This window comes from Vanessa tameamea, chromosome 8 (assembly GCF_037043105.1).
Source record: "Vanessa tameamea isolate UH-Manoa-2023 chromosome 8, ilVanTame1 primary haplotype, whole genome shotgun sequence".
Classification (NCBI taxonomy): Eukaryota; Metazoa; Arthropoda; class Insecta; order Lepidoptera; family Nymphalidae; genus Vanessa; species Vanessa tameamea.
In genome coordinates this window covers 12030374-12054424 of record NC_087316.1, presented here as the reverse complement: position 1 = coordinate 12054424, position 24051 = coordinate 12030374, and the positions used below count along the sequence as shown (strand labels likewise).

Below are 24051 nucleotides of genomic sequence, written 5' to 3'. Positions count from 1 at the left end.
AATACTTAGGATTGCCACACACAAATACAAAAATAAAAAATAAAATTAAATATACGCTTTTGAATCGTAATTTTAAATAATTGTATTAAACATAAAGCTAACACAAGTTTGGATCGTAGACTCCATTGAGAAGAACCAGTAAAACTCAGTAGTTATTTATTTCCAATATTTTTACTGTTACTTATACAGCTATTGGTTCTGACATCTTAGGTACTGGCAAAATTCAAGTCATATATTCTTGACACTCACTACCCGACAATGCTGAAATAATAGAACATAGACAAAATATAAACATACTATATAGCTTAACAGTCCGTACTGAAGTTATAAAACTAACCAGTAGCTTACTATTCATTATATTTATCGAATTCGATTTTGAAAACTTAAGTCAATACAGTACATCTATACTGATATAACTCTGTCTTTTTGTCTGTCGGTTGAGTATTTACGATTGAACCATTGAATAAACTTTACTGAAAATTGGTATGAAACAAACTTGAACCCCACTAAAAGACATAGGCTACTTTCTATACCTGAAACTTACGATCCCCCCCTCCCAACACGGGATGAAAAACTAGTTGTACATATATTGATAAGTATTTCTCCCACAAGAAGATATGTATGTTTATATTGTCAGTATATTTTACGGTACAGTAATTGTTTTCATATTCATTCTTCCATATTTCTTTTAACGATTCCAATATTGCTGTACAATAAACCAATTTATTTTTAAAGGTAACATTTATTATATATATTTATATGAATAAATGTCATGAAAATAAATTGAAATAAACGTAGCGCGTCTATTTTATTGGTTTTGCTATAAAATGGGGATCTTGTTGTGTATACTGTTGAGATCAAGAAACTCATTCGTTAAAAGTGCACGGAGCCACAATTTTTAGCTTATATTATATCTATATTATATAAAGTTTATTTTTATATTCATGAAATTGCTAATCGCAAGTCTTATTACGATTTGAAAAAATACGCGTAAGGTACATATATGTATGTTGTGTCTATTAGGCTAAATACATTTTTACATTAACAGCCTGCAAATTTCCCACTGCTGGGCTAAGGCCTTCTCTCCCTTTGAGGAGAAGGTTTGCAGCATATTCCACCACGCTGCTCCAATGCGGGTTGAGGGAATACCCATGTGGCAGAATTTCGTTGAAATTAGACACATGCAGGTTTCCTCACGATGTTTTCATTCACCGCCAAGCACGTGATGAATTATAAACACAAATTAAGTACATTAAAATTCATTGGTGCTTGCCTGGGTTTGAACCCGAAATCATCGGTTAAGATGCACGCGTTCTAACCATTGTGTCATCTCGGATCAGAGAGACTAAATAAACAAATAATGTTACGACATATTGCACACACACAAATGTCAAAACCAATTAATACAAAATAAATATTGAAATTAAAATACAATGAAATATTACGACAAAGCTTCAAAATTATCTAAATGATATTTCAAATTGATATTTACTTATTCTAAATTAAGTTTCTCATTTGTAGGAAAGAGACGGCATGTTTCAAATGAACAAAACGATATTAGAAAAAAAGGATATCATGATTTAGTAGTATACTGTTAATATTTGGTGTAGTATAATATTTTGTCTTCTTATGTAAAGAAACAGTCATTATGAAATTAGCGATAATAAATCATTATGAATATTTAATATATTTTTTATAGCGGCATTGGTTGTCGGGTGGGCAACTCATCCACCAATAGGTCACCACTGCCCAAAGACGTTGACGCCTTATAAAATTTTAATCATAATTTACATAAACAATGCGCCACCAACCCTGGGTCCATACAACCTTCAAACCGGAACACAATAATCTATACAAATAATAAAACTAGAGTGTCTGTTTGTAATATTAAAATAACCGGTTTTTACTAAATGCATATTATGTGTGTATACGGTACATATACCACGATAACATTTTTTACAATTTTTGTCTGTCTGTTTGTTCCGGCTAATCTCTGGACCGGCTGGAACGATTTTGACGGGACTTTCACTGGCAAATAGCTGATGTAATAAGGAGTAACTTAGGCTATATCAAAATTTTTTTGTTAAATTCAAACGCGCACGAAATCGCGGGCACAGTAAGTGCTAAGTATTACTGGCGGTAAAAAATAAATTGTCTCACTGTACATAACTATGATCTTTGAATTCAAACATCTCATCTTGTCCTGTAAATACCTACAGTAACGCCTTTGACCTCTTTGCAATGAAGACTATTAAAAAAAAAACGCCTTAAGAAAACACATCTTGCATTTTCCATGGCCGTAGTAACCTATGTAACGAAAGTAGCCTCAGTAGCCCTAACTAATTCTCTTGACATTTCCCAAGAGGGGTAACCGCGCGACCTAGTTTCTCAAGACCGTTTGAAAAATATCAACGTCCGCTTTTCTACTTCGTCTTCAGAAAATAACAGTAACTTGTTGAGACAAGGTATTGCTACGGTTAATTTTCTTTATTTATAATTAACTAATTTAAGTTCAGTTAATATTGGACTTGCAACTTTTTACTTTTGACCTAATTTTTTTTTTTTATTTGTTATAAAATAAAAAAGCATATAACACTAACTAACAACTATATGTGTACACATGGTATAGTCTTTGACATTAGTGTGATCGATTTGCGACCTTTATTGCAAGAAGGACGTAACCGAAGCTATCATCAAATAATAAAAAAAAAAATAGGTCAAAAGTAAAAAGTTGCAAGTCCAATATTAACTGAACTTAAATTAGTTAATTATAAATAAAGAAAATTAACCGTAGCAATACCTTGTCTCAACAAGTTACTGTTATTTTCTGAAGACGAAGTAGAAAAGCGGACGTTCATATTTTATTAATTTATTTTATATGTACACATAATAGCAAAGGTATAACTGTTCAGTGCCATTTTCTTCCGTGACTGTTAAAAAATAGTCATAATAAAACAGTTAAATATACAAATTCTTGTATTACGTAGACCTCAAATTTTAAATGATGATTATAGTCGAATTTCGACCACAGGACCAAGACTTTAACTAACTAGATACGTATCAGATTCCAATGCTTATATTTGTGTTGAAACTTTTCAAAATATGTAGTATCAAATATTGGATTGGTCTAAATCTTAAGATACTATATTTGAGTCAGATTCATATTATAATATAGTTGAAATTATCGCAATACTGCATTATTGTTTCGATGAAACATCTCTCCGCATCCGAATTGATTGGAACGAAAATTTTGTTATTGGATGATCAACGTGATCGGAATAATACGGACGGGTTGATTGGAGGTTACGTAAGTGATTCGTAGCAACGTGTGCAGCAGGCAAGATATATTATTATTTTTTTTTAATTTTTGTTTCTACTCTATGCTCTGTCCGTTGTATCATATTTATAATTTGATTTCTGTTATTTTAATTTGCCTGCGTTTTTTATTAATTTCAAGTAACTTTGTAACATTAACTTTTAGTTCCCTTTAGCTGATGTTAAATTTTAGGACTCAACTCAAAGGATAGGGCTTCAAGTTTGAGTTTTTGATCGAAAAATTTTCAGCAGCTGTTCGGAGTCTGTAAGTTAGAGGTGTTGTTATATCTGGTCGTGTCAGATTTGCTGTCCTATCGGATAGAGAGTCCATATGTGTTTGTACACTAAGTTCTGCATTATAATGTGTCCTCTGTAGTTGGCCATTCTCCCTAGAGAACGGCTGCCGTGCCGAACGACATTATCATTGTTATAAGATTTTAATATCGAAGAAGTACAGAATTTAGACTTAAGAATATTAGCAAGAATTTTGGAAAAGACACCAAAGGCACTGAAAACGCGTCTATGGGGACATAGTCATCTGAATAATTTATTTAATCTATATAAAATTTAAAAAAATATTGTTATCAATTGGAATTGAACTTTTATTCGATGTGGTTTCAAAACCAAATTGCAAAATAAGTTATTTTAAGTACTGTTTGTTATGTACCAAGTTTAGTTAAATAAAAAAGTTCGACAAGCATTTGTATGTCAGCCGACATGAGAACGTGGAGATCAAAACGTCTCAACACTATTATTATTGTTCTTTATCCTTAAACAATTGCACAAAATTGTATGTCTTGATAGCTGTTCATGTTGATATAATGACAGACTTGTATGTCTGACGTATAGAATATATGTATATATATATATATATGTATAGCCTAAACCAGTGGTCCAAACGCGATGAAATTTGGCACAGGAATTCCTTACGGAACATGGCGAGATGGCGATAAGATGAACAGTGAACAATTGGTAAGTTTTTTTGAAAATTTATCGCCAAAGGGAATAACATTCAGGCTAAAAGTTTGTATGGAAGTTTGTCCTTTTTTAGGTACGAAATAGTTTAGAAAATTCGGTGAATATTGGGATACTCCCATCGAGTACACGGCTAGTTGTCAAACTCAAACTTAAATTTGTTTGAGTTAAATAATTGAACGAAATCCGAAACACTTAAATATTTTTTTGCGATATATGTAATAAAAGTTTTCAATTTACATTTGCGTTATCGGAATAGTTAAGAACCGATGTAATCTTAAACATAGCCTGTTAGAAATAGTACTATTACTATATTATTTAGGTTTGCAATTACAGAAGCGGGTGAATCTTTTTCTTTTATTCAGAATACGAACAACAAATCGTATTGTTATTTCTAATTACTTCCATAGTTCTAGTGTTTTATTAAAATGGCTTGAGGCTAAGAGTGTATTGGAGTTAAAAACCGCGATGGAGTCGTTCTTCTTGTAGGTATGATGCCTTTCTGCGGAATTGGGTCACCCAGTTCATTACTTTCTTACGAGATATCGATTTTTCTCACACTCGATTTTTCTCTCACTATTCAATTTGCATTTTCTCAGACTTTCTAGAACACTGAACAATGAAAGTAATACTTTTGATTTTTTTGTCATATCTACCTAATTTATACTGAATATTAAAATCGTTATTTTACGAAATATGAATAGATACGTTTTACACATATTTCGATGTTTCGCTTTTGTTACAAAACGAAATACATTTTCTAACAAATTCGAAGCATTTGTCAAAATTCTCAATAAATTCAGCGATTAAGTAAGATAAACTGTTTGCATGGCAGAATAAATGCCCCATCACAAATCAAAGACTGCAACGGCGTTCCATTCAGCCTCAACTAGCTTCGCGAGCGGTTGACATCTAAAATTTATTAATACAAAGCCACCGGGATATACACCAGCTGCATATTGCAAGTGAGCCAGCCAGTCGCCTTGCATCCGTCGCGCGGGGTGCACGTGTGCGGTGTCATCCGTGTGAATATATTGAATACAATTTGACGTTTCAACTTCGTTGTAAAACGAAATCGATCGAATCGATCATTGACCGCATCGATAACTCATTCATGACACTGAGTGTTCCATTTTACAATTTTATCGGTTAAGTTCTGTTTGTAAACAGCGATGGGGTGATTAAATTTAGAACGTTTTGACGTGCACGATTCATAGACCAGTTTTATTTCCTTTTTCAAAAACGCGTTCCGTTCGCTATTTTGATTTTTTTCTCAAGTGGTGTTAACTATTGTGTTAGTGAATAGACTTTTTATGTGCGTTAGTGATGTTTGTCGTGCTATTATATTTGTGAATTATTGTCTTGGATTCAATCAACATGTTCGGAGTGTTCATAAAAAGGTGGAAACCAAAAAGGTACGAGTCCTATTTTTCTTGAAACAATGAGTATTGATTAGCAATAACGATAATTAAAAATATATACAATACGTTGCGAAGACAATGACAAACACATAACAGCATATTGTTTACAACTACAGATCAAAATGTGACAAGATGCAAGTCATTACTATAAATAATTTAGCTGTTCAGAACTCTGTAGTTAGATTCAATGTTATGGAATTTCAATTGAATTAGATTTTTGGACCTATTACTCCAAACTTTAGGCCTTCTAGATAAGATCTGTTTATGAATTATTGACGCTATAATATGCAATATAGGGTTGCCAAAATAGATCGATGGACTATATTAAATTGAGCAAAGTTTTCGCTTAAGTGAAGTATAATCTAATTTTTAACTATTTCGATTTGAGTTTATCATTTAAATATAACGTGTAAAATATCAATTTATTAGAACTATTATGTTTAACTCGCTATATTAACTGTATAATGTTCCTTTTAAAATTATGACTTTTATATACACATGTATACAGATTCAGGATCCAGGATTTTCGTGAGGGCCTTGACCTTCTGAGTAACTAGGGTAATTCTAAAAGGCTATTTAGAATAATAATTATCACGATCACTTCAAGATTTGTCACTCAGATGTTTTTGTGACTTGAACTCTAAGATATTTGAGCTCTCCCACTGTACACAGCGTTATTTAAAATGTATAATATTTCGTTAAATACAGATTTTTATGTCACAATTATTATTGATTTGACTTTGAAAGGTAGCTGCATTGTTTAATTAAACACCCGCTAATGGATCTATATAAGGCCGTGTGTATTATTATTCTGGATAATTGAGTTTTACTGAATATCTTGATTTTATCGATATTATCGATGCTTTTAAAGATGCTAATAAAGGCATTAATAACTTAATAATTATCGTGTAAAATAATAACGCCTTTTGTTCTTTGGTTGAGGAAATTCAATTAAACACGCAATTTTAGAATGTGATTACATGCCGGCGCCATTAAATAATGTATAAATAATAACCAAATAAAGTAGCTTGTTTTAAAATTAAGTCGTTTATGGCGATTTGTCCTGCAGTGTTTTAATCACGGAAATTGAAAGACATATTTATTTATCGCTCGCATGATTTACCTTTTTAGGTATTATCCAATAAACTCGATTTAAATATAGACGTTTTCTTGGATCTAAATCTAGTAAATTAAAAAAAATATATATATTTTAATAGTCTTTGCCTATTTTTTTAAGTTACATATTTATGATTCAATCGAACTGAACCTTGCAATTTTGATCGTCACGACTAAATTAGTTTTAAAAAATAAACGGGACTTTACATTTGCGTAATATATCGGGACAGGTGACAGCCCTAGTAATAAAGCATGTCCCTAACAATAATTACCGCGTAGGCAGAGCTATAACTCAGGGGTCACATTGAAAACAGGTCGTTCATTGCAATTGTTAGGTATATTTTAGATTTCAGAAAACAAGTAGGCACGTTATTGCTAATGTAGATATAATGTTCTGAATGTTGGTATTAGTCCCAATTCGTTCGAAATTCAAATCACTCATACTCACTTACAGTCTATACATAACCCCTAATGTAATAGAGATGAAAAATGCATTGTAATCAAGGATTGAATGACCTTTACAAAACACAGATTCATCGGTAACAAGCAAGATGAAAAAAATTAAATTAAGTTAAGATTTTTTTAATCAGTGTAAGAACTTCTTAGTAAGATTAAGAATTCTGTCTGAGAATAAAATTGTCGTTAATTTTAAATAATCAAAGCTAGTGTACGCTTAGAAGACCCTTAGATTGCTCCTTAAAATAGCGCAAATTCAAAAACCGGGACAAGTGACAACCCTAGTAAATTTAAGATAGGATTATTTCCAAACAAACACTATAAAACAAAGCTCTCCTTTAACTTTTCTAAGAAGAAATATACAAAAAAAAAAAAACATTAAATAGTATTTATTTTCATGCAGAATTTATGTAATTATTATTATACACTTCGACTCGTGCTAATTATGAGTTATGCGGCTCGGCACTTTCCCCTATTTTTCAAGTGTAACTAATCCTTACGTAGACCGCTAAAGGAATAAAAAACAAAAGTGCACTCAAGAAATACAGCGCGGAAAAACATAAACATTTTTTTCATTGCGCAAATAGTTAGACTTCGAATTTTTATCAACCAACACTTATCGTTGAGATGGCCCAGTGGATACGACACGTAGATCTTAAGCGAAGGTCGCAGGTTGAAATGCAGACAAACACTGACTCACGTTGACGAATAATGTAGTAAGACGTAACACCGTTTTAAATGTACTTGTACTGTAGAAGTACGTCTAGTACTCCTTTCATGGTTAAGTTATCGTATAACTGATGGCTATATATACTAGACAGTATTTGGACGTTGCAGCGTGACTTTATTATTATTTTATATATGACTCTAAAATAAAAATAGCCCAAGTTACTCCTTATTACATCACCTATCTGCCAGTGAAAGTCCTGCCGGAACAGACAGACAGACAGACAAGAATTGTAAAAAAAATTACTTTAATCAATGTACCGTATATGCATTTAGTAAAAAGCGGTTATTTTAATATTACACACAGACACTCCAATTTTATTATATTTATATAGATATTCTACCTCACAGGACGGTTAGGACAAGTATGCGAGAATTAATCGAACTGTGGGTTTGTCCTTATTTGTATATATATCTGTGTCATTTCCAATCACAAAAGATTGTGCATCTAGTGTTGTGCATATAATTGTGCATTCGATGCTCCTGTGCAGCTATAGTAAAGCGGATAGTAAAAGAAGTATATAGAACAGCTTCGTGGGTTTAGTGGCTTGCTTTAAGGTGTAAGGCACAGATCGCGAGGTCCACGAGAAATATATGTTCTATATTTGTACGCGCAAGAAACTTATAACATACGGAAAAAAACTTTCCTTACAGTAATGTGGTTGGCACCATCTGACGGTCGACTCTCAAACACGCGCGCTCATTGGTCAAAACATATAGCGCGCGCTTCCCCGGCTTCACGTTACGCACTTCCGTCCCTTTTAACGAAATCACTCACAGATTTCAAGAAAGCAAATATGGAAATGTTACACATCAAAAATCTATATAAGTTGTTATACATTATGTGTCTGTCTCGGAACGAATGCGTTATTTACATAAGGACAAATTGTTCTATTGTGATTGTAAAAATGCTTAGTGCAATAATGTTATTGTATTTCGCAACGCACACAGGACAATGTTTCTATAATGGTCTCCGATGTTTGCAAGTTTGCGAAATTATACCTAATATGAGCGTATAAATATATTGTGACTATTGTATAATATATTGTGTTGTTATATAAATATTTTTATAATATTTATAACAGTTTTAACTGTTGTCATATTTTTTTCGTGTGAACGTTTGATAATACGAGTATTATACACTGGAAAGTTATTCATTTTTAATCAAAATATAATGTTTTATCTTTGTGTTGGCATGTAGATTGTAACGAGAAGAACCGGAAAGTATTTAGTACCGGCAAGAAACTTAATAGTTACTACATATTAAATATTTCAAAGATAAAAGTTTTGTCAGTAAAAAGTTATAGTATCTCCCGCCACTCTAAATATAATACATAACGTTGATATTCTCTACAATATTGCTGGTGAATATGTACACAAGATAATTGCGCTGTGTGGGCAAGCACAAATGACTACTCCGTTTCCTTACACTAATAATGACAAGCGCGCAACGTGACACGACCGGATATAGCACGGTAGTGCTAACCTCCATGCGCCTTTTAATTTCAGAACGAAAAAATCTCAATAAGGCACTAACCTGATTTTGAATGCCGGACCTTGGGATCTCCTGTCTTATAAGCTAGCCACTAGAGAAAGTATATAAAATAAATAAAAATATATTAAAATAATGAATTGTTAATGCAATTTATGTTTATGTTACAATTTACTTAAGACGTACGTTACGGGAATTATTTGTTTTCGAATATCGTGAGAGTTATGATACACATAGATTACCGTGGCAATGAAGACAAGAAAAAAAATATTTACGTAATAAATTAATCAGTTTTTATATTTTTCGGTTAAGTACACACCTTTAGCATAACGTTTAGGGGCGTATAAGCCACAGCCGAGATGGCCCAGTGGTTACAACGCGGGCATCTTAACCGATTATTTCGGGTACAAACCCAGGCAGGCACCACTGAATTTTCATGTGCTTAATTTGTGTTTATAATTCATCTCGTGCTCGGCGGTGAAGGAAAACATCGTGAGGAAACCTGCATGTGTCTAATTTCAACGAAATTCTGCCACATGTGTATTCCACCAACCCGCATTGGAGCAGCGTGGTGGAATATGCTCATACCTTCTCCTCAAAGGGAGAGGAGGCCTTAGCCCAGCAGTGGGAAATTTACAGGCTGTTTATGTAAGCCACAGCAAACGGTTATTGAAATATCTACTTACGTAATTATACATGGCCAAAAAATTCTTTTTAATATTAGACACGCGACAAAAACACTTATTGCGCAAGTGTCGCTTGACCTGTTGGCCAGTGTCCAAGTATTCCAGCGATTCATTTACAAGCTTCAATTAAATACTTCATGATTCAAAAGTTTTGGCATATCGTTGGCACTGATTTACGAGCGGTTAACTTAATGGAGATATCTTGTTGGAAATAATTAAATTGGTATAACTTTATAATTAACACAATTGTGTCTTTACAATGGACATAATAAAGTTTTAATAAAATTAATATGGATGCGACTTTGGTTGATTAATTTTATATGCGTCTTCGTGTAGCGAAGCCTTTATTTTACCGAACAGAAATACTTTGTACTGATGAAGTATATGAGCCGAGATGGCTCGGCGGTGAAGGAAAACATCGTAAGGAAACCTGCATGTGACTAATTTCAACGAAATTCTTCCACATGTGTAGTCCACCAACTCGCATTTGAACAGCGTGGTCGAATGTGCTCCAAACCTTCTCCTCAAAGGGAGAGGAGGCCTTAGCCAAGCAGTTGGAAATTTACAAGGTGCTAATATATGAAGTATAGTTTGAAGAATGAGTTAGCCAGTGTAAAAACAGCACAAGGAACATCTTAGTTCTAATAGTTGGGAGCGCTGTTTTACGACTTACAAGGATTGTTTAATTAATTTCCAACAGCGCCAGTGTCTAACGGTGATGTCGATCCGGTGGACAATTTGCCCGAATGACTTCCCATCCTAAATAATCGACAACATTATCAAGAAACTGCTCTTGTTTACAACAATTCCTTTTTGTATGAAAACAGTTAAATTGGGATAATTTGATTAAGACAGCGGGTTCATCATACAATTATACTTAAGATGAAAATGGTTTTTGGTTGTATAAGAGGCGTTGGGTGATGAATATTACCTGACATTAAATGTTTGAGATGAAAATGACCTAGGTCATAAGCTAGGTATATTCAATACAATAACCAATGCAACGATGGAAGGGGATGATTAACAATTAGTCATAAGAGTACGCATGTTCCTTTTGTCATATTCCCTTATAATAGTTAAAAGGGGATTCCCCTATTCGTGCATTAAAATCTTTTATTTGTGTATTCTTGAAAAATGTTATGCCATGTTGACGTATTTATGTTTTAGTGATTATTTTTGGTCAATACCAATGAGACGCGGTGACTCATTGCTTAGAACACGTTGATCATAATTAAAGGTCACGGGTTCAGATCCGGGCACTTAGTCTTTCAAGTGCACGATTATGTCTTTAGTATTCATTTAACGACGCGATCTGTTTATCACAAAATAAAGCCCAGTGTTCACTCTCACACAGATGAGACTGAAATTCCAAGTAGTTGCCGAGAAAAGATGGATCTTCATCCAAAATTTACGTATTATGGGTTGGAAATTAATCTATTAATATTATAAATACGAATGTGACTCTGTCTATCAGTCTGTTTGTTACTCTTTTACATCCGCAACAGTGAACCAAATTTGATGAAATTTTGCACGAAGCAGGCTTCAACTCCAAAGGAGTATAGGCAGAGAAGGGACATAGGCTACTTTTTAACCGATTTCAAAAAGGAGGAGGTTATCAATTCGTCTGTATTTTTTTATGGAAACCTGACGACCAGCCCTTACAACCAGCCCGTCAACTAATATATAATATAGTTCCAAATAGAACATAGTATTCGTTGTTGGATCTTGATAACTGTGTACACTATATTTATGTAAATATTTTATAAATATTAGTTTAGATCAGCAACTAAGATTTACAATTAACAAAAAAAAAAACATTAGAAAATCCCATTCAGCGCAAAACAATTTTAACAGCAAGTACAATATTAATATTAAGATATAAGTTAAATTAAATTAGTATGGTATGTATATAATTGTAATATATTGCATAATTATATATAGAGGAAAATATAAACGAAACAAAAAACTAAACAAAGGTCTAGAGAGTTACAAGGTGAAAATTACACCTACATCATATTTACGATTTTTTACTTGAAATTGTTTACAGTCGTGTTTTTTTTAATATAAATAGTATTTATACTTAAATATAAAGATGTTTTTATACGAAGCTATATAATCCACATGAGTGACGGCGGTTAGTGGATGACTTTATGCAATTAGTGGAAAAATCTATTCATAGTGTGCGGGGCAATGAACTATAGCTTGAACAACATAAAATACAATGGGCGCTTAATTAAGAAACTTCATTTGTTTCTCCGGTACGGTGAGAATGTTTTTATTATTATCGACGAAAATCCCGACCAATACCGTCGACGGTATTCACTGTTGCATATACATATAACAACCAATCAATGAATTGCATTTTAACAAATATTGTCAAAGTACAATAATAAAATATAAAGTATTTATATGATCAAGTTAAGAAAGTCAATATTCGTGATTGTTTGAACATTTCGTGAAGTATGCAATTGAATGAAATAAATAAATAAAAAAAAAAAAAAAAACAATTTAATTAATCGATTTTTGTTGATTCAGTTTGATTGAAAGTACTAATTTGATTGAGTCTTTTCAGACGATTGAAATCGTTCTCTTTTTACGTAGTTTTAGGCAATTTTATTATATATTATAAAATCTGTACTTTAGTATTATAAATGCGAATGTAACTATCTTTTTGTTTGGCTTTTACCGTCCACAGATAACCCACGGAATAGATTTTGATAAAATTAGGTGCAAAGCAAGCTTGAGCCCCAAAGATGGACATAGCTACATTATTCAATCTTTGAGCGGGTAATTTTGCATAATCCGCAATATTAAAACAAACAATTTTCTTCACAAAATTAATTCCAAGCGGACGAAGCCGCGTTTGCATCTAGTCGTATATATTCTACGTTTGTTACAACGTACTAAAGATATTAGCGTAAAAGACGTTTAAGAATGTCCGATTTGAGATCACATTAACACGAAACATTTAATTTATAAGGCCGTAGATACATTTTATTATAGTTTGTTAATTTTTTTATTATCAGTAAAACTGTTACAACGTCATAACAAATACATATAATATATGAATTGCCTTATCATAAACATATTTAGCATTCACACGTACGGGTGACCCATTTACTTATATTCCGACCAAGGGACGAGTTTGTCGAGATTCTTGTAAAATTAATTAAGTTCCGTTATTCTGAATTCGAGTATCACATAACAAACCTCTTTTAACAAATAAAAAAAAAATAAACAAATGTCAACCTCAGAACAAAGAGTTAGCATGGAAATTGTATGATAAAATTTTCAGTTTAATACAATATATTTTTTATATTTAAAATATAATTTATATATATAGTCTTATATGAAATTATAAAGACGTAAAATTTGTCTGTCTATATATAGGGGTTGATCTCTAGATCTAATGATCCAATTCTAATTTTTTGTTTCGCTGGAAAAAGCTACTTTACTCCTGAGTGCTGTATATGGTATAAACTATTAACAGTATTTATATTTTAATAATAAATCCATGCAGGCAAAGCCGGGGCGGGTCGCTAGTGGTATAATTTCGTGTTAATGAATACTTATAAATATGAGTTTATAGCTGACTTCTTTTTGTGTGAATTCTTTGAAAACTTTGCCGATTATAAAATTATTTTAATATTTCTTTCTTTGTAATTAGCTATCAACATAAAGATACATAAAATATTTTAAAATATTTCCTAATAATCATATCATTATTAATAAAAAAAACGTGTTTAGAAACAGTTTCGTTAAAGGTAATAATTAAGTTATTTGCATAAATTAATTAAAAAGACGATTTTTATGTCAATAAAATATGATCGTATAAAATATTTTCTTTATTCTATGGGACTTATGAATATATAAATAAATCAAAATATATCGAGTAAGTTCATAAAAGCGATTTTGATTCGGAGTAGATTCTACCGAAAAGAAGAAGAAACTCCTTAGTTACTCGATATAGATATAGTCATACAGTAGAACTAACAGCTTATATATATCACTGCTACGATCAAGCATACTCTTCTGGGAAGAAGGCTTGAGGTTTTTTACGCCACGCCACATTGCGAGTAGGCGGGTCATTTCGATCCACACACAGAATAGACATTAATCCTAAATAGTATTATACGTGAAAGTTTGTTTGTCAGCTTTCGCGGCTTAATGTCTCAGTGGATCTTCGTGAAATGACAGGAATAGCTTGAAACACGAATACCGTAAAGGTTTTATGGTATGCTGATAAAACAATGACCACGAATGTCGAGTGAGTAACGTGGGGCCAAGACTTAGTGTGATATACCTAATTGACACTGATGAAACGACTTCTATTGCAAACTTGTATTTTTATATAACTATAAATGTAAACATTTCAATAAACGTATCTGATTTACAAGAAACATAAATTTAAAATAATATCTAAGTTTATCTTTCAAGATTATTCTTTATATAGATTATATTTAAAAGTAATGGTAAATGTGTCTTGATGGGCCATCAAGACGCGTGCATCAGCAATACTGCATTTTCATGTGCTTAATTTATGTTGATAAATCATCTCGTGTTCGAAGTTGAAGGAAAACATCGCGGTGAAACCTGCATGTATCAAATTTCAATAAAATTCTGCCACATGTGCTTCCACTCGCACATGATCAGAGTGGTGTAATAAGCTCCAAAACTCGTCCTCAAAGGAAAAAGTCATTAGCCCAGCAGTGGGATATTTAAAGGCTGTTACTTTCATATCAGTGTGAGTCAGGAAGTTAGCAGTGATCTCGCTTCAATAGTTTACGATACTATCTCCTGAGCTGTTGAATAGTCTTGATATTTGGCGCCGCACCGTGGCCTTAATTCTACCAGGGATATATAAGAGCATATAATAAAAACTTATTAAAAATAATAAGGAATAGGCTTTTACTTTTAGACAATCTCCAATAACGATGCTGTATTCATCCCAGATAAGATGATGGATAGATCTCACGGTTTCGTATTTAGTGTGACTAAAATTGATGTACATTATCAAATACTGTTAATCCAACTAATAATTGACTTCCATTAAAACCAATTGTTAGTTTTTTTATCCACGTTTGCAACATCGAAAACACGATCGTGTACTTAATTTTTTTTTTTCAATTTCAAACCTTATATCCATGTGATAGGGTTCGAAGTTTATCCCATTAAATAATGTAGGTGAGGTGTCAAAGATTATGAATGGCAGATTTTTTGCGATGGCTATTAATTTATTATATCGATACGGAGATCGTTCTCTTTATATATTTTTTACTTGTAGTGCAATTAGGCTGTTTTAAACTGTCGATTTCAACAATCGCTTGGCGTTCGTTCTTTGGATAGAGATATCGGAGTTTGGAATGCTTTGATGAGAAAATCTTTAGTCTGTATGATCTATAGTGTTTACGTTATTTTCCTATACGTTAAGTTTAAAGTTATTTGAATTGTATTTTTTGAGTTGATTTGTATCAAGATTATAATAAAGTAATTGTCGTCCGCTTTGCCCGCGTTTCAGGGTTTGCTCGTAAGGAGTTAGGTATATAGAAATTGGTTTCAGTATCTTTGACAGACAGAGTTACTTTCACATTTATAATATTAGTAAAGATGTAAATCTACAACTGGTTCTAAAAGTTCCAAAGTTGATTGAATAGAAAATAACCTCATAAGTTACTGTGTTCCACGAATTACACATATAAATCTCATGAAATTCAATTAATATATTATCCTGCATAAAAACCAAAACAGTATGTATGTGCTCTTTACTACATGTAATTTTAATTTTTTTTTTTTAATATTCTTGACTGAAATAACATTCGTTTCATACCCAATTTGAATGCTAGCGAAATGAACGAGGATTTAAAACGGATAAAATATAAGCCGAGAAAATGTCAACGTGGGCTTACGACGATTAATAGTGGAGATTTTTTGCTGTGTTGCAGTTTTCGTGACGTAAAATATTTTGGCGTCTACTATGTTTAAATCTGCGTTTAAATGATGAGTCAGGTTTTAAACATTATCACCAAGAAGGGTGACAGTTTGAAAAGTTTTTTTTTAAGGGCGGACATAGGTGGGTTGACTTTGTATTTTTAAATGTTGAAAAAGGGTAATTTACTGAGTTTCTGGCCGGTGCTTCACGGTAGAATCTGCATTCCGAACCGGTGGTAGCTCCACTTAATTTAGTTTGTTAAATGACGGCTCAAAAGTGCTTGTTAAAGCCTACTTGAATAAATTATAATTTGTTTTTGATTTTTTTTTTATTTTAATCTTTCTATATACATATATATAAGGTTTAATTTTGTCATAATGGTGACGAAATAAAAAAACTACACTTCATTTAAGTTATTTTTAACAAGTATATTTAACTATAGAATTAAGTTTGTCAGTGTATATATAGTGCGCTAATAAGTTACGTAAGATATATTATAGTTTACTTTTGTGTTTCATAAAGCAAGTTGTCGACCGTGGTTTCCCTCGTGATTCAGGACTTAGTCATCTCTTAGGTTGTTCAAGCTTGCTTCATAAGAAATTTCACCATAATCGAATTAGTGATTTGGTCGGCAATGCGTAACAAAAGACACACAGACAGACACATGTAGTAACTTTCTCATTTATAATTTTAGTATATATTAATTAAACTGACGTTACTAATTTTATTAAGATTGCCAGATTAAAAAAAATAATTAAAATAAGAAAATTCCATGTGTCATTGTCCGCTGTCATTTATAGTGATAATATTTTAAACAAACTTATCCATATCTGCTTACTTATCAAAAAGCCTTACCACATCACGTCTGTTTCGATAACTTGTTATCGTATTTTTAGGCTTTATCTAACGTTGAAGTGATTGAACTTATTTAAATTAGATCTTCATACACATCGGCCATTGACCTATTTATTGTATTATTATTTTTTAACAATTAATGCAGTTTAAGCCAGTTACACATAAGTGATTCTGTAAAATATTGCAAACACAATAGGGTCTGGTGACAATACAATCTAAATTTTATTATATATATTGTAAGTTGTTCGAAAGGCTCGTCAAATAAAAGCTGTAGGTATTTTATTTATCGTATTTCTTTTTATATTTGTAAAAACACCGGTGTGGATCGGGTTTTATGTTTAGTTTCAATATTTCATTCCACACATACTAACAATTGAAGTAATTATCAATACTAATATTGTAAAATAGAAATGATCTTTGTCTGTGTGTCTGTCTTTCGCTGTTTCAAGATCAAATCACTGAATCGAATTAGATAAAGTTTGGTATGAAGCTTGAATTCCAAGGAAGGTCATAGAGTTCTTTCTTGTATCTAACACTTGATAACCAACCCCCTAAATCGCGAGCAAATCCACGGACGATAACTTGTATTAAATAAATGCTTGAAAAAATGACAAAAATGCGTTTAGTAATATTATAGGAATAACGTGAAAGAAAGTAAAATATCTTGTTATGATTTAAGATAAGGAGGTCATTGACAAGGTCCAGTTAAGATCACTTTTACACCGAATTATGTATCACGGATTCATCAGACTCACTAGTCTTAATAACATTAAGGTGTGTTCACACTTAATCGCAATAACGTTTCCAATGTGATAAAATACGTTTTTCAATTATTTTTTTAAATGTTTTTTGACAATAAAAGATCAATGAAATGTCACTGGTGACAATCAATTTTGCTTTTGAAGAGACTAGTTCACTGTAAGCTTAGTAAAGCGTAACAGTAAATAACAGTTATTTCAACCGTTTCGTTATTAATCCTAATGCGCTACGGTAATTTAACGTTATTTATTATTGTTAAAAATGTAAGGTTTATAAATAATTAATTTGAATTTTCGTGTTTTAGTAAATGATTCAATTATAATTGACATTTAAATTTATGTTATAATAAAAACAATAAATTTTATAGAATAGTATGTAAAATGTTTTGCTCTTAATCTTTTTAAAATTTAAATTTCGTTTTTATTTTTATCAAGTAATAAATTAAGTATATGTAAATTAATGACTTGATAGAATTACTGAAAACAAAAAACATTTTAATATTCAAATAGTTTCAATTCTATGCTTATTTTTGTACTTTAATATTAGTAATAGGTGGTGGTGGGAATGGTAGCTACACCAGATATGTCAAACCATATAAAATGTTACAATAAATTATATATATAAATAAGTAAATAAATACTTATATAACATTTTAGTTAGAGATACTAAAACATGTATTTTAATACCTTTAAGAAAAAAACAAGTTTGTAGATAATGGCTTGGTAGAGACCGATTGTAATGTAATATTAAAATATACTTATATTCGTATTATACAGCTAGCCTGAAGATACAAAGCGTAATTAAGTATAAAAAAAATGTATTGAAAATAAAATACAGTGGTGTGGACGTCGCTTAACGTACAACCGTTCGAAGTATAGTCTGTCGCCAAGATTGACTGACCCGTTTATTTTATTACCGTGAAAGTGACGCCGAGTTTGCAATTTAAATCACGTTTGCAAGTGACATTGTTTCACTGATTACATTTTATAATACGACAAATTAATGTAATATTTCCTTAAAAGAGCACACAGTGAAACTAACAGCTTTTCAATGTCTCTTCTTATAACGCAGAACGTTTGGCATAGACACATGTGTTAAATCCCACACGTACATGTTTCTTGGCAATTTTCTCCTTCACCGACGAACCAGGAAATTAATTTTAAACACAAATTAAACAATTAATGTGTTCTAACCACTGAGCACAGAGCCATCTCGTCTGAAATGTTTATCTTTGTAAAGCTTATAATAGGATTTGACATCATTTATAAGTGTCATTGTTTATTTGAAGGGATTAATGATTAGAAAAATATTTATAATAATGAGTATTGTTCTCTCTCGCCAAATTTCATTTCAATCCGTTGAGCTGCATACATACTTTCGTATTGATCATAAACAAAAAATAATAATATGTTGATAATATTTTAAAACAGATTATTATTGAAAACCAAGATATAAGCTGTATAATTAGAAGCATTACTTGAAAACATTCCGTCTATTTGTAAACCGAAATTACCAATCGATGTAAAAGCTCGTGAGATCAAACCTTGTAATCGGTTTTATTGTAATAACAATACATAAGAGACCAGACATAACAGTATTAGACAAAAAAAAAACCCGTTTTATATTCGATATTGTAGTAACACACACACCCTATCCGGTACCCACAGTGAAAAAGTTATGAAATACATAGAAATCGCCACTTTAATGAAAAAATCGGCCAAGTGCGAGAAGGACTCGCGCACGAAAGGTTCCGTGCCATTATCTATAAAAACGGCAAAAAACATGTCTGTTGTATAGGAGCAAATAAATATTTATTTTATTGTGTATTTTATATATATATGTATTTGTTGGTATAGCGGTAACAGAAATACATCATCTCCGAAAACTTCCAAGCGTCTAACTATCACGGTTCATGAGATATCCGGTGACGGACAGACGGACGGAAGGACAGTGGAGTCTTAGTAATAGGGTCCCATTTCATCCTTTGGTTAATTACAGTAAAAAAGTATCAATATTTCTCACCAGCACAGACATCCCAAAAATATTTAAGACCAATATTCCAACACCCACTTTGTCCGAATGCCTAACTCCACTTTCGAACTTCTACAAAAAGCTTACTAAACACCACACGTCTCGCTCGAAAGTTTCTCACATCGTCCTTGTCAATTTATCATTTATAAACATATCACACCCAAACGTGAGCCAAGAGCAATCTCGTATGTCACCCCTGTGAAAAGGTATAGAAAAAAATAGATACCAAAATAATAATAATACTGGTGAAATTTCAGATCCACGCTGGGCAATCTAAATCACTAATTTTATTATAGTATAGTATATTATATACCCTGGGTATTGTAGTGCACATGTGTTAATATGTGTGTACAAATACAGGCCTCGTCTATCCCTTCAATCTCATAGTCCGATGTCGCAGCCATATCTATAGTCCCTCAAGTGAGACAGTAAATGTCGTCCTGCTATCGTTCTCCAGCAATACTGTAATTTGAAAGCGTTATTAAACTCCACTGTCAGCTGCCAACACGTCGACTATATTTTTTAAGTTATCTATTTAATAATTTTTCTTTACATGCATTTTAACCTGCTTTCGAAATAAATACAAAATTGTTATTATTCAATGTCGTTATAATAATCTAAAAATAGTTACATTTTATTTATCTAAGATTCCTAATGCATGTAAATTACCCTAAAACATCGTAAAACACCCTCTAAGTCATTACTAATAATGTATCGTAAAATGTAACACAATAATAAAGATTACAATAAAACGGAGCCCGACGCCATTTTGGATACGCGCCAAGTTACATTTGAATATGAAACTGTCAAAATTAACTAGGCCCTTCTATGCAGTTCACTGTTCCTCTTCCGGAAGCAGTTTAACACGAAATAGAGGAGGCGGGAGAGCTCATCTTATTTGGTTTCCTTTCTAAATTAAATGCATTTGTATGGAATTGGTGCAATGTAAGTATTTTGAATGGAATATTCTTTTAAAAATGATTACGTTAAATTTAATTCAACGACAGCCATCTTTAAGGAAGTCTAGTCAAGTGCGCAGGAGATATTATATTGCACAGGTGATAAACACAGGTGCACATTCAGAATCCGATCACATGATTTTCGAAATGTGTGGCTTCAGGGGATCAGTTGAACGGGACGTATACCTACTATCCAAAACAGAACGGAATTTATTTTCCAAATCGGTTCATAAAATAACGTTTAACGTTATAAATTAAAATAAGTTTAAGTATCAAACATAAAAAAAATTAATATTTGAGTGGTATCGTGGGACACCCGGTTAGAAGGTAATTATATTCGCTATATATATAAGGTACGTATTAAATAACAAACAAAATAAAATTAATGAACATCGTGTGAAACTAATTAAAAGACAATGACAAAATTGTTATTTAAAATCGCGTGTGAATTAGAAAAAATAAACACAATACCAGAAAATATTATTTTTATATTAAACCGTAGAAAATAGAAATAGAGAAGGACACGTTACGTGAAGATTTCTGTCAAATCACTCTACCGTAAGCCGCGTTAAAAGTTTTTCGCGTTTAGACCGTTTAAAAAGAACAACCGAGTACCTAACATACTTCTTTTTTAAGACGGTTAATAAATGCGCCAAGAAGACGGTATTGTGTAGATGTCTAAATAAAGCATACAGTGGTATTATTTACTGTGATTATAAAAACAATATATTCCTGATATTTAACTACTACGATTTACAACTATTACACGGCTCAATCAAGGATACAGGGAGTGCAAAAACGCCTCGCCGATCAAGTCATTGTGATAAAGTCTTCGATCATCCGAGAGACGCCCTAGACCATCTTATACTCATTTGGGGGGAGTGGAGATCGCCAAACTAACACTTTCAGTCCGGGGGCTTGTCGTGCTCAAGACGGGGCTGTATATAACCATATATGCATTCAAATAAAGTCAAATAAATACAGGATAACATATCTGTCTACCCACAAGCGTTAACGTGTCTATGACAAAGCGAATTCTTTCCTACATCAGAAAGTAACACCGAAATTATTCGACTTGTAGAAAGTAAGATAAATTAATATTGATATGATATCACTGTGCCCGAATTGAGAGCAGGCAAGGCGTGATGTTGATAAATGATAGAATATAACAGAGATGTAGGCGGAATGTTAGATAAAACGTTTTACATGCAAAGTTTGTTTAAGCCGCGAGATACTTAACAGTAACAACCTCGTATCTAACAACGATCTAATTATTTCATATTTGACTTTAATTGCGTAGTGACGCAGTACTTCGTGATGTATGATTGTATTCATCATGTAATATTGTTTATTAGAGGGTATAATAAAAAAAAAAATCGCCACAAATGATAAAACTTTAATCGAAAATAGAAAATGTTGAATCCCGGGGTCTTTTAGGAGGAAATAATTACAATAATTCTAGAAATAATACTATTCATCGTATTTAATGCTCAGAGCAAAAGTACTTAGTATTATAGTGTTCTGCTTTGAAAAGGTTTTTGTATATAATATTATTAGATATAAGTAACTACGTTGCACAGTATCACACGCATTAAATTTAGAATGTTTACGTAACAAGCATGAATTTCATCTGCTTTTTTTAATAATAAATATTGAAGTACTAAATGCTTAAGGCTCTCTTGTTCTTCAATCTAAATTGGTCGATCAAGTCTCATCAATATAGTTTTAATGTTTCTGAAAAAGATCTAAGAACGTTCTGTATAATACTTTAGAATAATTCAAAGTAATAGATGTTTTTTTTATTACAATTAATTAATATAAAAGATTGTTCCCTTCGTTTTCCTAAATAATGTATTGTTCGCAATCGTTGAAGATATATTTCTACGTCTATATCCACAGACAAAAAAACAATAATGGTAGTTACCGCGTGTTGACTAAAAGTGGTGGAGTAATGACGAGAGGACGATTACCTAACGAGCCGGTATGAAGCAATGTTCGACGTAGACATAATCTAGCCTAGATATTAACCTGATTTGCATACCCCGTTTACTCTCAACGGGCCATTTATCAGGGTTGTCAATGATTTGACAAAAAATAATAATTAAAAAATAAAAAATGTCACAATCTAGATGGTCCAGTAGTTAGACGCTTAAAGTTTAACTGAAGATTGCTGGTTCAAATTGTACCCGTACCACCTGTATTTCTCGGGTGAGAATCTGCCACATGTGTTACAAGTGAAACTAATACACATAAGCATGATCATGCACTTAAATATATTCTGTCATATATAATAACATTAAATATAGCAAAGTAAATAACGTACATTTAATTAATTATATTTGAAATTATTTTTAAGAACAAACAATACACGTGTGACAACCCTGTATGTCCAATACATTAACACAGCTTATAATGAGACATGCTTCTATATTTATACACAATCTATCAATAACCTGGTAAATTGTGGCATTAATTACTTTTTATTTTAAAATTTAAAAAAAATATATAGACTAAACTAAGATTAAAAAAGCATATTTATTGTTTACCCAAAATCTTAACGACACGTTACCGAACGACAATAAATGTATATATTTTTAATTAAATAATATTCATTCTCATACCGTAACCACGAGTAATAATCCGTAATATCTACAATTTTAACGTACAAATAAATAACATTATTATATGATAATTAATAAAAATAAACCAGTTACACTTCACAAAAGGCCACAAAAATTAATGTGTCAGAATAGATTTGTTCAATTGCCCGTATTAAACGATTATAGATTTAAAAAAAAAAATGCGTCATTGACGTTCCATTACTTGAGTGTATATACGTGAGTCGCATGCGTTTTATTTACAAGCCTAGTAGTAGTGAGTTTAGTAAAATTGCAAGACTAATTAAATGTCACCGGTCGTACTCCGGGTTCACTTTTAGGTTACGTTCAGAGTTTATGTTGGCGTACATTTAAATGAACTCAATTAAGGATTCTGCTCATGTCGATTGAGAATGACTCGTTGACATTTCCTTCGATAAAATCTGAACTACTACGGAAGTCCTCTCGTGAGATTCGAGGTCGAATAGCACAGTTAAATGTCTTTAAATAGGTTTATGATATAGGGTTTAACGATGAGTCTACACGTTCAAAGTTAAACATTTCTTGTTACCCAGAAATGTTAATTAGCAGTCGTGAGATAGTAAATTTTTAGTCTAATTGCTTTCATTACTTACTGCCTTGAAATTGTTCGTTATTTCTTGCCGACTTTCCTTCCGAAATTTTACGATTCACGTATTTTATTATTATACGAGAAATATTTTGTTTTGTAAAAA

The 24051-nt window shown here is 32.0% G+C and overlaps 1 protein-coding gene across 5 annotated transcripts in view; it reads left to right on the top strand.

The window, feature by feature from the left end:
* The window catches only part of LOC113404794 (uncharacterized), a 403674-nt gene that overhangs the window by 26068 nt on the left and 353555 nt on the right, over positions 1-24051 (top strand). For 4 of the 5 annotated variants that reach the window (XM_026645830.2, XM_026645828.2, XM_064215522.1 and 1 more), the window contains exon 1: positions 5257-5705. The exons of the other annotated variant lie outside the window; for it this stretch is intronic. In XM_026645830.2, the coding sequence (XP_026501615.2) occupies positions 5668-5705 (38 nt within the window). In that variant the 5' untranslated portion in view covers positions 5257-5667. Of the gene's footprint in view, positions 1-5256; positions 5706-24051 lie in introns of those variants that run through there. 5 annotated transcript variants of the gene reach the window in all.